We start from the raw sequence: 14,648 nt of genomic DNA on the forward strand, positions 1-14,648 counted from the left end.
TCCAGAACTGTGCCTGATACCTCTTTAATTATACATTCCAATCACAAGCCACTTTCCACGTATACAACTGCCTTGGCAAACACCTAGCATCATACTACTGGTAATTAGAAAGCAGACAATAGATTCTTTTACACAACTACTATTACAACCAACCAACCAACCATATATAGCTTCAACAGGGTATCTCTTCACCACAACACCACCCAATCAACTCTTAACTAAACACCACCCAACAAACAGCCCCTCCTAAGAAGTCCTACAACTAAGGCTGCACCACCTCCCCCTCCTCATACTTCGACCTCGCAACAACCCCACAAGCCTTACACGTCCTCTTCTCCTCATCGCCCGCAAACTCCTCCACAACCTGCTTAACCTGCGTCCCCAAATCCGTACAAACAAACTTCTTCTCCCACACCACCTCCCCGCAATCCTTATTACGACAATACCACCTCATGGCATCCACCGCCCCTTCCTTCCTCGGCTGCTCCATCACCACGCCCACCGTATCCTTGAACCGTACGGGACAGTGCGGCGTGTTCGCCGGCAGCAGAAACAACGATCCCTCGTGGATCGGGATGTCTTGGAAGGTGGGCGGGGTGGTGGATTCGTCGACGGTGCGGAGGAGCATGGAGCCTTTATATTGGTAGAAGAATTCGGGAGTCGTGTTGATGTGGTAGTCTGTTCGGGCGTTGGGGCCGCCCACTATCATTACTGTGTAGCCTTGTGTGGCGGGTGAGGAGGGGTGGTAGACGCAGTAGTTGTTTACGGGGGGTTGGAGGAGGTGGGAGTTGGTTTCGAGCCTGTTATAGTTTAGTTAGTGAGTTGTTTTCATGTGTGTTTTGGGGAGTAGGTGGGTTGTGTTGCGTGTGTTTGTTTGTAGAGGAGAGTAATGCGGGGGAGGGGTAGTAGGAAGTGGTAGTTTGTAGTGGCGATGTGGAGGTGGATTACTGTACCATTTGGGGATGTTCAGTGCTGGTGGAAGCATGATGACGATGTGATTTGTCTCTGTGTGTAGTATTGTGGATTGATAGAGTGAAGATTAATATGGATAATTACCAAAGTATCGAAGAAAGCAGCTGATTATAAATGCAGATCAAATCAACCCAACCAACCCATCGCATCTATCCGGTGAAGGGTCCCTATCCGTTCCGGAGATAACCGCGGATTAACGCCGCGCTCGGCGCCGGAACAACTCCGCCCCGGCAGATTTTCTCGATTCGCTTTTTGCGGTCCAGGCGAGCATCTGGCGCCGACGAAGATTTTCGATCTACAGATTGTTGATTGACCACGGAGATTTCGCAGAGTCTCCAGTACAGCTACAATGGCGTCAACGTCTCAACCCCCTCTTCGGTTCACTTCCCACAAGAACTTTGTGTACCGTCTCGTCTTCGCTACGTTGACCGGCCGCACGATTCAAATCTCCCAGATCCGTCCTTCGTCCCCTACGAATCCCGGTCTCGCTCCTCATGAAATTTCCTTCCTCCGTCTCCTGGAGTCCATTACCAATGGCTCCCAAATGGAAATCTCATACACCGGTACTATCCTTGTTTATAAGCCCGGTCTCATTACAGGCAGTTCGCCAGGCGTGGCCACGAGCAGCGGAGGTGTCGTCAGGCACGAGCTCCCTGCAGGGTGCAATCGTGGTGTGAGCTACTATCTGCTGCCGCTCTGCCTTTTGGCACCTTTCTCCAAGGCGCCCATCAAGGTCCTTTTTACTGGTCCAGGTGTGATCACCTCATCCACCCCGACTGGTGACATGTCCGTGGACAGTGTGCGGACTGCCATTCTCCCTCTCTACAACCAATTTGGAATTTTCAACAACATCGAGCTGCGCATCCTACGGCGATCGAACCCTGGACCCAATGGCAGAGGCGGTGGTGGAGAAGTTCAGCTAGTATTTGGCCACCAGCTCCGGCTGCCGAAGACCCTGCACCTCATGAACGCCGGTCGCATCAAGAAGGTCCGCGGTGTGGCCTACTCCGTCGGTGTTTCCGCATCCAATAACGCAAGAATGATCGAAACCGCCCGTGGTGTTCTAAACCCACTCGTCCCTGACACCTATATCTTCTCTGATGTGTCGTCGGCGCCGCTCGTGCCTGCCCCCGAGAAGAGCAACCCCTCCGCGAAAAAGAAGATTGGTCTTGGTTTCGGACTCTCGTTGGTCGCTGAGTCGTCTACTGGCTGCCTGTTCTCCGCCGATGTGGCGTCGCCTCCCGCAGGCGGCGAGGCGCCTGAAGACATTGGGAAGCGATGTGCTTACCAGCTACTCGAGGCCGTTTCGAAGGGAGGTTGCGTTGCCCCTGCAGCTGTTCCGACCATGCTGGGTCTGATGACGATGGGATCGGAGGATGTTGGACGAATCCAAGTTGGTCGGGACGTGATCGCCGAGGAGAGCACCATCCAGCTGGCCAGGGACCTGACCAAGTTCGGTGCTCCGGGTTGGGGTCTGAGAGACGCGAGTGGTGAGAATGAGAATGGGGATGTGATCATCAGTGTGGTTGGCCGCGGCATTGGCAACGTTGGCCGTAAGGTTGCTTGATTGTTGAAGACCCAACATCAGCCTCACATCAACTCCGCGGTCGGCTGTTTCAGGTATTACCGACCTTTTCTGGTCGGTGGTCTGTCCAGTGGAGCTTCAAGGGCCCTGTCACAGCGTGGTTTCAGAGTATGGCCAGTTTGCATCTGATTGCCCAATGTGAGCGCCGGGTACTGCCCCTGGCGACAGCGGTGTATCACGCAGGCGCAAGGGAAGGGCAATGGTTTCATCTCCACTGAGGGGAAAAGCGCAGACCACGTCATTTCTAATAAAAGCTGCATTTCGTCTTCGACCTCCGACTTTTACCTTCTTTATCGCCAAGTTGCATCGCTCACTTGGGTCATGTGCCACGTGGCTGAGATTGGCGCCCAGCCGACAGCTGTTCGCCGCACACCGCAGCCCGGATCTTGGCCTGTTGGATTCCCATCTCCTGGCAAGGCAATTTGATGCTTCGGACTGGCGAGTGGGTGTTCTCGTGAGGCACTTTGTTGTTCATATTTCCGTGATACCCTTTATTTGTTTGGTATGTGGGCTTCCACCTCACCGCTGGGAGCCACTCGAAGATGGAATGGGATTGGCAGTTCGAAGTAGGGTTTGCTGGCTGCGGCCTAACCGACGTGCTTCATGCAGCAAGTTTAAGTTTCTGAGACGAGAATGGATCGTCGTTCCTGTACATAGAAATAGCATGAATATAAGATGCTCGGCTCCGTCCTGATTTCTTCCCCGACTTTGTACTCTCTTGACATGATATAACTCCAGCTATCCACACCGTCGCCTTCCCGCCCACCTCATTAGGAACATAGCTCGCCTACGAATCGGAGAATTTGCCATTACGTTGCCAGAACCGTCGATGCCCGTACGCCCGTGACTACGCCGTCGACATGGATTGCGATACCCGATGCTTCGACTTGACGCTCGTCTTTCCGATTCTTCTAAAGCTGACACCAGATCGATCGTTCGTTTAACGATGCTGTTCGACAGGCAGCCGACTTTGCGAGAGACCGATACCAGATGGATTGTCCAACCTTGACCGCACTTGCTCGTCCTTGGAGTGTCATCCCGACTTGAATGCAGTTTGCCCGCCTCTCCATGCAGCTCGAACCTTCCCGAAGAGGAAGTCGCAGTTCTGCATCTGCTCCTTCCCTGCCGGTGTCTGTATGCCCGTCTTCGGCCTAGTCTCTCTGGCGATAATGATGGCCTTCCCCTCCCCCTTCTTTCTTTCTCTTCTCTCTCCTATCCTTCTCTCTTCCTTCTTCCCTTTCATTTCTTACTCTCTTCTTCCACTTTCAGCCTTCCTTGCCCTTGCTAATCTGCTTAACTGCCATCTCTTCACAGGTATTCCTCGTCGTCGTTCCTTCCGTGTTTCTGCTTCGAGCGATTTTATGAACATGCTGCTTGGGTAAGTGCTCATTCAGGTCTGGTTGGGCTGACCGCCGTCTAGGCTCTTTTGGTGGGCATACCGAGGGATTTGACCTTGTCTAGCATGGGTTTCATCAGAGCTTCTCTGGTGGTGCTTGTGTGACGGCAAGGCTGTTGGCTACTAACTGAGCAATAAAGCAGGGATAGTTGCGTAACACCTCCTTTCTGAGCATAAGCCGCCCCGTGGGCAGGCCCAGTAAGTGACAGAGCTTGTGAGTCAAAGTCAGATGCTTTGCTGCTTCTTATACTGACAGTCACCAGGCTGGCTAAAAACATGCAACCCACCACGCAGGCTAGCTCCAAAAGGGAAATGCTCTGGTTAGTCCTCTTGCTCATCATATCATGCCTCTCTAACGTAATCAGTGCCTTCCACCCATCCTTTCTCTCCTTCCCATTCCTGGCCGCCATCGGCCCTTCCTCCTCTTTTATCTGTCCTCCTGTTTCGATGCCTGGCGCTGCGGTCATGCCCAGTAAGTGACAGAACTTGTATGTCATACCTCGTCAGCAGGCTGAGGTCAGATCTGACCATTTTAGGCTGGATAAAGATCGTCCGCACGTCAGGCTAGCCTCTACCGTGGATATGTCAGTACCCTTATGTCATATTGAGGGAGGGATATATGCTGACTGTTATAATAGCCCAGCACTAAACTGCCTGCCATTTATACCTGTCAACATCTCTCTTATATGGCTAAAATAAGGCAGTCATCGAGCGCTGGGATATCCCGGTTGATTTCCACTGGGGCACCTAGCATACACAGGAGGGGATATAACCAAGAGCGAGTACCTGCACAGTGGCAGGCCCAGTAAGTGACAGAGCTTGTAAGTAGTCCTGCCGCTTATTTGAAACTAGTACTGATGGCTCTGCAGGCTGGCCAAAATACAAAGAATGCCGCCCCGCAGGGAAGCGAGGAGAGTTAGCCGATAGGTTAGTGAACCAGAACAGATTTCCCTATATACTGGTACTAACCATCTAATAGGGAGACTGATGGTGGTTGGGGATTATATATTCAGATTGACTACTCTGTATCGTCCTGGTCAAGGTTTTTACCATACGGGGAGTTTTCCTTGGCTGTAACCCGAATGGGAGGATAGAAATCAATACATAAATTCTAACATGTTCCAATATTTCACATTAACGTATCATTCATGTTCTTATGGTGCTCTGTAGACCACTCGTAGCCTCAGCCTTGTCCAGCTAAGCTGCAGCAATGAATTTTACTCCATTTACAACACTCTTACCTTTGTTTCTGCGAGTGTGAGGGAATTGACAATATTCAAGGCGACTTCCTACTTCAGACAGTGAAGCACTGCATGAATATCATAGCATTTTGTATAGCAGGCCCGATAAGTGCAAAGACCGTGAATATAACTTTAACTCAAAAGGACGGGTTGAATTAACTATAGGATTGAATTGACACATCAAAATTGAATAGTCCATCCTCGAATCCAAATATAAAATTATGACAACTCCACCAACAAACTAAGCAACTTACCATCTTCAATCATCACTGATACCACATTAGAGAGGCCACCATATCCGCAGAAGTCTCTACGCGCGCATACATTGACTTTGAACAGAAAAGATCAAGAAGTCGTGGAATAAAGATATATAATATCGATATCAAAAACATTATGACACTGAGTCTCCAGAAACAAGCCAATTATAAACACAATATTGAACCGAACACAGGAGGACTGAACTCAACTCAGAGTAGCAGCGAGGATTAGAGCCATAGTGCCGATCCTGCGTGACCAAATATCGAGAATATCCCACGCATTACCCAGAAGCCCTACAACGTATCATACCTACTACCAGACCTTTCCATATAATCACCATTGACATCATCCTGGCACTACCAGATGGCAAATTCACTGCTGTGTGCTCCGTCACTGATCTATTTACTGAATAGACCACTTTGGTTGCAGGCTGAGATACTTGGATCGCAGCTCAGTGTGTCTCAGGCCCTCCTAGACTATCACCTGTCTGGTGATTGGGGATAGGGGAATACTAAGAGTAATTATCAGTAATTATGATTCTAAATGGTTAAACTTTTCTCTGGCGCAGTATCTGGGATAAGCTTGCAACTGAGCTATATTATTCCACAGTCTAATACAGCTGGACTGATGGTTAAGACGAAACAATTGTCCAAAGAGCTAAGATTTATGTACGATACCAAATAACGTCACCGCAAGGTCATTCAATATGGTATTCCCTACTGCCCTACGCCTAATCCACACTAAGTGGCAGTAAGAATACCTCAACAGTCGCCTCACTAAATAAGATAATGTATGGTATGCAGCTCCCCACGGTATCTAACCCCCCTCTACCTCGCCATTCCATCTTTCTTTCCTGCATGTTCTTAGTTGTTTACAACCTGAATCTAATTGTTCGAGCCAACCCTTTCTTTGCTCTGTATAGCTTCTTTTGCCATTACGGGATAGTACGTCTTGAGTACTGATTAACGGTATTGGTCAAGAAATACCGAGTCACACGACAGCATACGACACCTTACAAGTCACAGCAGTGCTTATGAAGAAAGAGTACGATGCTAAACATAAAGCCATTTTATTCAAGAAAGAGAAACTAGTCATACTTATATTTCATAATGGCTCTACCACAAGGATCATCCTATCACGCAAACTGGACCTTTCAAGCTCGTTTCACGACAAGAGGCAGCACTTATCGTACGATCACATAAAGAACCTCAAGTGTCTGAGGCTTACCTCTACCAGTGTACGTGGAATGAGGACCGTTTTTTCTGCACTACATCCGATAGGATATACAATAGCAGCAATACAGGGACAACTCTATGATGCATGGGCGTACGCGATAATGCATGAGGCGTCGATATTAGGAACACTTCGAGAGAACACAGATGGAAGCGAGATTTCACCGCACGTGGGCCACCTTCGATCTGGGATGTTTGCCACTGAGGAAGCGGAAGAATAAGATGTAGGAAATAAGGACAGATGACTGACTATTTGGCATATTTTTAATTACAGGGCGGCTTTTCATTAACGGTCAAGGGCGGAAGATTGAAATTCTGTTATGGTGGATCACGAGGTAGATTAGGGATCAATATGATGTACTATCAAGGTATTATTTCAGCATAGGCGTCATATCTCAGAGAATCTCTCTAAGATACTCCAATACATGATCAGGTAGAGTTCTATAGCTTTCCAATCTTCCTCCTATGACAAGGTCCTCTAAACTTGCCTTTTTGTAGCCCTCAACTTCCCATAAATCATCGGGAAGCATCTTCATCATTTCTCCTGTTCCCCACATTTTGCGGCAATAGGCCGGGACAGCGAGATTACTCTCCTTGCTGAGAGAATCCTCAATCCTTTGGTTGATTTCCTCTAAGCTTCGTGTCGCAATAGAGGGGTCCCTGCCGTTCTTCTCTTTCATGATCGCAGCAATTTCCATGCCTGTTGGTGCAAGCTCTGATAAGGTGATAGTCCGGTTCTGGATAGTGTGGATAGGTCTGGTGGTGAATATGTCCACGTATGCAGCTGCTACGTAGTCCTTGGTGCTATAATGAATTAGTTCATAACCAGACCTAAGGGATGTTGGTTCAGATGAAGGGAGTGTCTGAGTGAAGATGTTAACGCACCACATAGTGACTCTCTCGCTAGCAGAGTTGCCGGTGTAGACCAACACGTTATTCTGGAAATCAACACCCACTGCCCTATAATGTTTGCAGAAAGTCAGTTATAACATAAACATCCCGGGTGGCTCATTGACGACTGACGTTGTACTCAAGGTGAATTCAGCGAAATTTCCTACGTGGACGACGGTGGTCGGAATCCCAGCATCCTTGGAAGCCTTTTCGACTTTCGCTTTTGCCTTCATACAGGGCATGCGCATTCCCTGCTCACAATACCGCAGACAGAAATCCGAAGGGGAGAAAAGCTGGACATTGGTCTTAGGAATGGCTTTCACAAAGCCATATTGTCTGTCGGTTCCCTCGTCTCCAACAAGAGAACTTTGAGACAACTTTATTAGCATAGATCCCAAAAGGTTGTACATGCGCAGGAGCTCTGACTAACATCACAATGTCTATATTTTGCAAGGCATCAACTAAAGCGTCTTCATCAAGAACGTCGACTTCAATCTTTCTCACATGTTCTGGGAGATTGGAAGTATCCGAGCTAGGGCGATGCAAAACTGTAATTGGAGCTCCAGAAGCAATTAGAGCAGGGACCACTCGAGATCCAACGAATCCACGGTGACCATAGACGGCGATACGGTTGAAGGCCATGATTTAAAAAGATAAGAGGCTCTGGAAAAAAAGAATGTACGATCGGTGTTGAAAGCTGTTGGGATAGGGCCGGTTTCAACACTTGTTAGTATCAAGTGATAAACACTTTCCAGCTGGAAGAATAGGAGTTTAAATAACTTCCAACATATAGATCTGCGGGTTTCATAATGAGCGTGAGTCACCTTCCTTGCGATTTATAAGAAAGAGTAGCCGGTCCACGTCGTATAGATCAACAGGTTCGCAATCTGGCCTAAAGAGGAAGATAGATTGCCCTTAAGGGAAATGCCTAGATTGACCATAATCCCCTTTAAGGCTAATGTAGCTCATCCACATCATGAAAGTTTCCTATTTGGGCCATTTCGCGAGGTTGTGGGGATCCGTCCGAGTCTCCTCGAATCAGCTGAGGCGATGTGCCCACTCTGCCAATGTGGATCTATTCTTATTCAACGCATGTGAGGCTAGATGACCACGTTGTTTACACTCTAACTAACTCTATATAATTGATGCCTAGTATATCTCATTAGATAAAAAGTGGGTAGCGTCCTTTTGTGAAGCAAGCCATTACTCCCTCAGCGGGGCAATACAGTGAAATTGTAGCCATCACGATCATCGCCAGAAAGATCTGCAATACTTCCCACTCCACTCAAGCTGACGATTCTGGATAGACCGAATGCCATATCCAAAAGTTCCCAGCTTGGGGAGAGGCATACTGACAGGATCATATGTAGAAAGATAAGATCAAAAGAGAAAGAGCGCGTTGACCACGTTGGGAAAGAAGGAGGAAGGTGTTGACGTTATCGTCTTTGGTATGCAATTCTAATTTTGTCATTAACGCGACAGTATGACTGAATAAAAATGTTAAGAGATTATTCTGTACTTGAGTCTTGGAACAAACAATATTTCCATGAATATGTTAGTTGGTGTTCACTCGTCTCTTTGCTATTCTTGAGAGGGTCTTAGTGTATTCGTTTAGCACCAAGTTGATAAACTAGCTTTCTATGTATTCTTCTTTTATTTACCAAGATTTACGAAACATACTGCTAGGTACTATTAGTAATATCGTACTATATCAGTAAAGATGAAAGTCTAAGTAGGAGAAAGACGTCCATAACTTTAATCATAGCTCCGCTTTTATGTTTCTTGTTCTTGATACAAAAAGGTCAACTCAATTTATGAGCTGAATAATACATGCAAGTTTATTCCAAAATTCCTTCCAGCTCATTAATAGCCATTATAACCCATAGCTTTCAATATAACGTTATCGTCCTTATTGAACACCAGCAGCACATAATAATGAGCAGCGTCGGCATGATGCTGAATAGACAATGACAGCCCGCGAAATACTCGAGCGGAGCTCCTCAGCGAGAGTCATGGTGCCGAACGAATATGCGGGATATTCGACGAACCGGAAAACAGTTCAAGTCAAAGGGTATAAAGTAACGGTGGTGCGATGCTGAGAGTAGCCTTTATATAGAGGTGAGAAGTATGGTCGGTTGATGATCGTGTGGCGTGGACCATACTAGAGCTCTTAAGCAGATATAAAAGGCGCATATTGTCTGTAGCGACTCCCCCAAAATCCTTTATAAGAAGGCAAGAGCGGACAAACATGTCCGGAGACTCTTCCTCATCTGGGCCCAGTTTCTGGAAAGACAGTATTGACGGGAATAATTCATCGATCCATTCAGCCAAGTATGAATTCTTGTGCGAGAATAGCTCCGACGATTATACATGCCACTTAAAAGGGCTGGGTAGGTCGCACCACGATGGGAGTCTGATAAGCAGACGGATCGCTTCAATTGTTGTCCATGTCCTTTAGGGGGCAAAGAGATAGACAAGTCCGTAAGCTTTCACTCGTCTTGACTCGAATTTCTGGAAAGACATGTTTGGAGGAAGCTATCCATGCATCCAGCTCCATGAATTCCTGCGTCATTTATCTGGCAACCGCGCATGCCGGTTGAGTAGATCGTACCGAGATATAAGGAGCTAGTCATCGTTACATAGTGGTAATTCGCTTAGGCAAGGCCTTGTATACTTTATAATAAGCGTATGATCTCGACTTTGGACTCCCAAACTGGAGGAAGCGATCGTAAGTAACCATTCATATTGAATGGTGAAGTAAATAAGTAGACCGCGGCCCTGGATAAGTGGAGTCTTGCGGGCAGTTCGAAATGAGGGTAAACCTCTCATAAAAGGCAACGTCAATGATAGAAGGACCGTCCCGAAAGGGGTATACCATGTATATTCCCAGCGACCGCCGTCGTTTATCGTCTTGGCTGCCCTGGATCAAGGAAAGCTAAGTCGCAGATCGAATTGAGAAAAAGACCTCGTATGAGGCTATCTGCGCAGGTCTTCATGTATAGAATGCGCCATGCGTCTATCCTCAACCGCTCACTCTCACTACTCGGTCGAGTAGGCACCGCGAAGCCCCATTCTAGTATATGAGGCTCATGTAATTTATCCATCCAAAGATAAATTCGATAAAGTAGTGCGCGAATGTTTAACTTATCCGTGTAAAGATGACCATGATCCAAGGCTCTTTGGGTCTTGTAGGTAGACCCTTCCAAAGGAGAACCAGTCGAGCTTATTAAAGTGGAATAATAATCCATGCCGGACGATACGTCCATGCAATAAGTAACACGACGATTCACTTGGGAAACTCGCCATTCTATTCCCACAGGTACCATCACTTAATCAAGATGGTTACTTTATTTCTGGATCCAGCGTTTTGTTTTAAACCAGGTAATCTGCCTTTTGCTTTGATTTTTGGCGTGATAAGAAGGGAATGGGAATTGTCTTAATTCTTTCTCCTTGTCCGCATTAAGCACGGAAGATGGCTAGAACGTCTGCCATTTCTGTTGCGACGCCAGAAAGGATCCGAGAATATGGCAAAGAGCATCCCAACGAACAGGCTCAGGAAACAAAGACCGTCGCTGCCATAGCTCGAAGCCATATACGCTTTCAAAGACCAGCTGAAACGTACCGAATAAAAGATAGAAGGTACTAAACAGGATGGCGGAGAAGATGCAGATGTTTAGGAACATCGGTTCTAGCGTCAAAGGTTGCACGGACACGCCATGTGCTGAGTACCCCTTTTTCCTCGATATTAGAATGGAGGAAAAAGAGTTTCGACAGCTTTCAAGCATGCTTAGAGCTTCATGCTCCGTCCACGTACGTCCCAGTGACTAGGAAGATAAGTCGTAAATATAAGCCCCGTTGTCGATACGTTCAAAAGAAGACCACCATAAGTAGTGGGAAGCGAGTCTCGAGATGACTATCTCGGCCTTTAGGGATCATATAGAGATAAGACCGTTTGTTCGGTCGATAAAGTATCTTTAATATGGTACCATAGTACTTTTAATATAGTACTATGGTACTATTATGGATCATGCCTTTAGGTGCGCAAGCATGCTTGGCAGTAATCGGATGAATCCACATTACTGCCGGAATACGGTACTATTGTACCTTTAAAGATCATGCCCTTGTTGCTTCGCAGTAATGGGATAATTCATCATGACTGCGTATAATAATGCTGCGTTGTTAAAAGGCCATTAGTAAAGCCCATTAACAATTTGCCACCATATAGCGGATAAGTTCGCGGCTTCTCTTCGCGGATATCAAGTAGAGATAATATGGTGGCATGGCCATCCTTTCGATCAAGATATGGTACCTTAGTACCTGTAAACATAATACCCAGACCTTCGAAGGACTGGTGGAAGACAAGGACCGGGTAGAGCGTCGCGAATTCGTCGCCGGTAACTTCCAGGTTCAGACCAATGATGACGGAGTGGAAGATAACACCGAACTCGATAATGAGGAAGGCGGCAATCTGTTGTTTTAAGGACCTTTCGATTAATGTGTCAGTGACCTCGCTCATGTGCATCTTCCTCCTTGACTTTGGTGCCGAGCGCTATGTCGAAGTCAAATATGGCGTCTGCAGAAAGGACCCCGAGCCAATCATGACCAGTGAGGTGGATAACTCGACTGTGGACAAGGCATCGCCCGGAAACTCTAGGAAGAGCGAGGCTGATGTGGAGGAGTTGTCCACCTACGCCAATTCGCAGTGATCGGATGAAACCACACTGCTGTGTCTAACAGCTAATGCTGCGTCGATAGAAAGGCGTTGAGAAAGCCCAGTGTACCAACTCGCCATTCGTAGCGCGTAAATTCGCGGTTTTTCCTTCGCAGGCAATTAAGCGGAGATTATGGAGCGTCTGTCCAAGTTATAGATTATAAATAATGTGTGAAGGGCCGCTTTATAAATTTTCGTCGCGTGTATCGATGATTCTTTAAAGAAAGGAGCCGGATGAGTTTTGTCTGCGCGCTAGCTGGTTGGAGGTTCTATGTCGTAAGCCTGATTCCAGGAAGATAAAGAGAGGATAAAGAAGCATTAACCAGGCTCATCGAAATAGGAGTTGAGCAGCTTCCAAGCAGGTCGCTGTACCTTCCAAGCAGCAACGATCAATCAAGCAATCCAGCAAGATCAATGGAGCGTAGACAAGTAGAACTACCACTCGCTAAGACTTGCGTCCGTCGAAAACGCAAGCCCAACCGTCAGCTTAATGCTTAACAAGCAGATGTAAGCAGAGAAACATCAAGGCAGTCGACGAACGCCTGGAATCCTTAGAAGCGGGTTGAAGGACATCAATGTGGAAGATCGGCTTCCCTGTCCTTGTGGCTAGTCATGATGTAAGCAGTAGAGATGTTATTGACTAGCCAACGTGGCTCGTGGCTTCCAGTGGTTCGTAAATGCTTCCTCTTTATGTTCAGGACTTGGGTTTGTGTAGATAGAGAACCCAGACCACTGTTCTTCAGCTGTCGGAGTCGCGACTTCCACGAAGCGCTGATATATGCGCATATGGTTGGCGTTTTCAGAGGCGCAGTCGGCGAGAGGTATTAAATTTGAGCCCCCATGTTGTAAATAAAGAGGGAAACCCGAGTCAGAGGGAAGACACCAGTTCCCGATCAACAGGAAAATTATTCCTTGGCTATAAGCTTGATACCTTTATATAAAATTCGTTGGATCATAGTCTTTGTAGAGTAAAAGTAGAACACCGTTCCGACATGGTGAGGTAGAGTAGGACGAGTCTTGTCAACTTGGCCTAATGAGTTGCCATGGAATTGTATTTCTCCTTTGAAGGGTCACTGTCGAGAGAATAGACTATATATCTAGTCAAATATAAGCCCGGCGTCTTCTCTTCGACCATTTTCTGACCATGAGCCCGATAATAAGATTGATAGAGCTTCTTTTGGAACTGCATCACAGCCAACGCAGTGATTGAACCAGTCAATCGGCAGCGACTGAAGTGCGTGAGTTCGAGGAAAGGTCAATTGTAAATTGGCAGGTTCTTTCTTACTGGAGCATTGCGTCGAATGTATTGTGCGCATGGTAGAACTAACCAGTTCCAGAATTTATCGAGTATGTCACTGTCGTCGGATGCATCTTCGAAGTTTGGGAAGCTCCAGTTTGTGAGCCACAGATACTGCATTTCGACTTCCATGCAGGATCCAATCTGACCCCTGTCCACATGGCTTCTTATTCGATAGATGTGACGTCTTGCTTCGCGTAAGCCAAAGAGTGGCACCATTTAGGCCCTGTTCTCAGCCAGTATCTGCCGATGTGAGGTGGCATGTTTATATAGAGCTTTGCTGAACTCAGGGGTGAAAGGCACTGATTCAAATCCTTCTTGGAATATATAGTTTGTTTCTTTGGGCAAGAGAACTTGTTCGTCGAGCTTGGTCTCCGGAACTTCGGAACTTGTGGTCGATTGTTCCATAGTGTGCGACAGAGCTTGACGTGGCTCTTTGTAGTCTCGGTGGAAGTGGGTTCGCTAAGTATGCCAACGACCTTCCATTTCTTTTCCTCCACACTCTACCACTTACTAGACTCGAAGATCACTGAAGAATGTAAGTGGAATAACGCTAGCTTATTGATAGCCTCGATGCTGTGATTAGATCGAAAGGCAATCCTGTTTTTTTTCGGGAGGAGCTACGCTGCACCATCGTATCGGCTGTAGGCTAGATACGTTCTTTCTGTTTGTAGACGGACAGTTGAGGTTCTTGACAGGATCATCCACGTGTCTTGGTCGATATGAGAAAAGCTCACTCATTCAAAAGTGATCTCGTCTTAGTTGTAGCAGACCGCTGAGCTTTCCATTGCTAATTCAATGCAACCGTCTTCGAACTTCGATAATTTTCAGCCACATTTCTCCTTGGATTTGGCATCCACCAGACCTAGAAAGGATTGAGTATGAGCATGCGGACGCGAGGTATAATTGGCACGAAGAGAAGGCCGTCATGCAAATGACTGTATATCATGCTGCTGTCCGTCAAAGATGCAGCATGAGCTTTTTCGAATTTGCTCGCTTGTTCCACAACAAGTTTTCGATAGGGATAGAACAGCGCTTTCAGTGTTGGTATAATGTTGTGCAAGC

At 47.0% G+C, this 14,648-nt stretch overlaps 5 protein-coding genes across 5 annotated transcripts; 3 read left to right on the top strand and 2 right to left on the bottom strand.

The window, feature by feature from the left end:
- Window positions 1-262: 262 nt before the first annotated feature.
- AtWU_09963 (3-hydroxyanthranilate 3,4-dioxygenase) lies at window positions 263-985 on the bottom strand (the record flags this gene model as incomplete). The annotated part of the gene is made up of 2 exons (XM_035505069.1): window positions 263-800; window positions 954-985. The coding sequence occupies 2 exons, from the start codon at window positions 983-985 to the stop codon at window positions 263-265; spliced, it is 570 nt and encodes a 189-aa protein (XP_035360962.1).
- Window positions 986-1,321: 336 nt separating this feature from the next.
- AtWU_09964 (RNA 3'-terminal phosphate cyclase-like protein) lies at window positions 1,322-2,539 on the top strand (the record flags this gene model as incomplete). Its single annotated transcript, XM_035505070.1, has 1 exon — window positions 1,322-2,539. The coding sequence occupies one exon, from the start codon at window positions 1,322-1,324 to the stop codon at window positions 2,537-2,539; it is 1,218 nt and encodes a 405-aa protein (XP_035360963.1).
- A 1,086-nt stretch (window positions 2,540-3,625) lies between these two features.
- AtWU_09965 (RNase P subunit p30 family protein) lies at window positions 3,626-5,047 on the top strand (the record flags this gene model as incomplete). The annotated part of the gene is made up of 8 exons (XM_035505071.1): window positions 3,626-3,691; window positions 3,872-3,886; window positions 4,163-4,167; window positions 4,217-4,273; window positions 4,319-4,425; window positions 4,748-4,774; window positions 4,823-4,880; window positions 4,933-5,047. 8 exons carry the CDS (start codon window positions 3,626-3,628, stop codon window positions 5,045-5,047), a joined length of 450 nt encoding a protein of 149 aa, XP_035360964.1.
- A 2,032-nt stretch (window positions 5,048-7,079) lies between these two features.
- AtWU_09966 (NmrA-like family protein) lies at window positions 7,080-8,217 on the bottom strand (the record flags this gene model as incomplete). Its single annotated transcript, XM_035505072.1, has 4 exons — window positions 7,080-7,488; window positions 7,570-7,644; window positions 7,708-7,941; window positions 8,006-8,217. 4 exons carry the CDS (start codon window positions 8,215-8,217, stop codon window positions 7,080-7,082), a joined length of 930 nt encoding a protein of 309 aa, XP_035360965.1.
- Window positions 8,218-11,854: 3,637 nt separating this feature from the next.
- Window positions 11,855-12,281, top strand: AtWU_09967 (high affinity zinc ion transporter; the record flags this gene model as incomplete). The annotated part of the gene is made up of 2 exons (XM_035505073.1): window positions 11,855-12,001; window positions 12,057-12,281. The coding sequence occupies 2 exons, from the start codon at window positions 11,855-11,857 to the stop codon at window positions 12,279-12,281; spliced, it is 372 nt and encodes a 123-aa protein (XP_035360966.1).
- Window positions 12,282-14,648: the final 2,367 nt, after the last annotated feature.

The sequence above is a fragment of the Aspergillus tubingensis genome (genome assembly GCF_013340325.1).
Source record: "Aspergillus tubingensis WU-2223L DNA, scaffold_11, whole genome shotgun sequence".
Taxonomy (NCBI): Eukaryota; Fungi; Ascomycota; class Eurotiomycetes; order Eurotiales; family Aspergillaceae; genus Aspergillus; species Aspergillus tubingensis.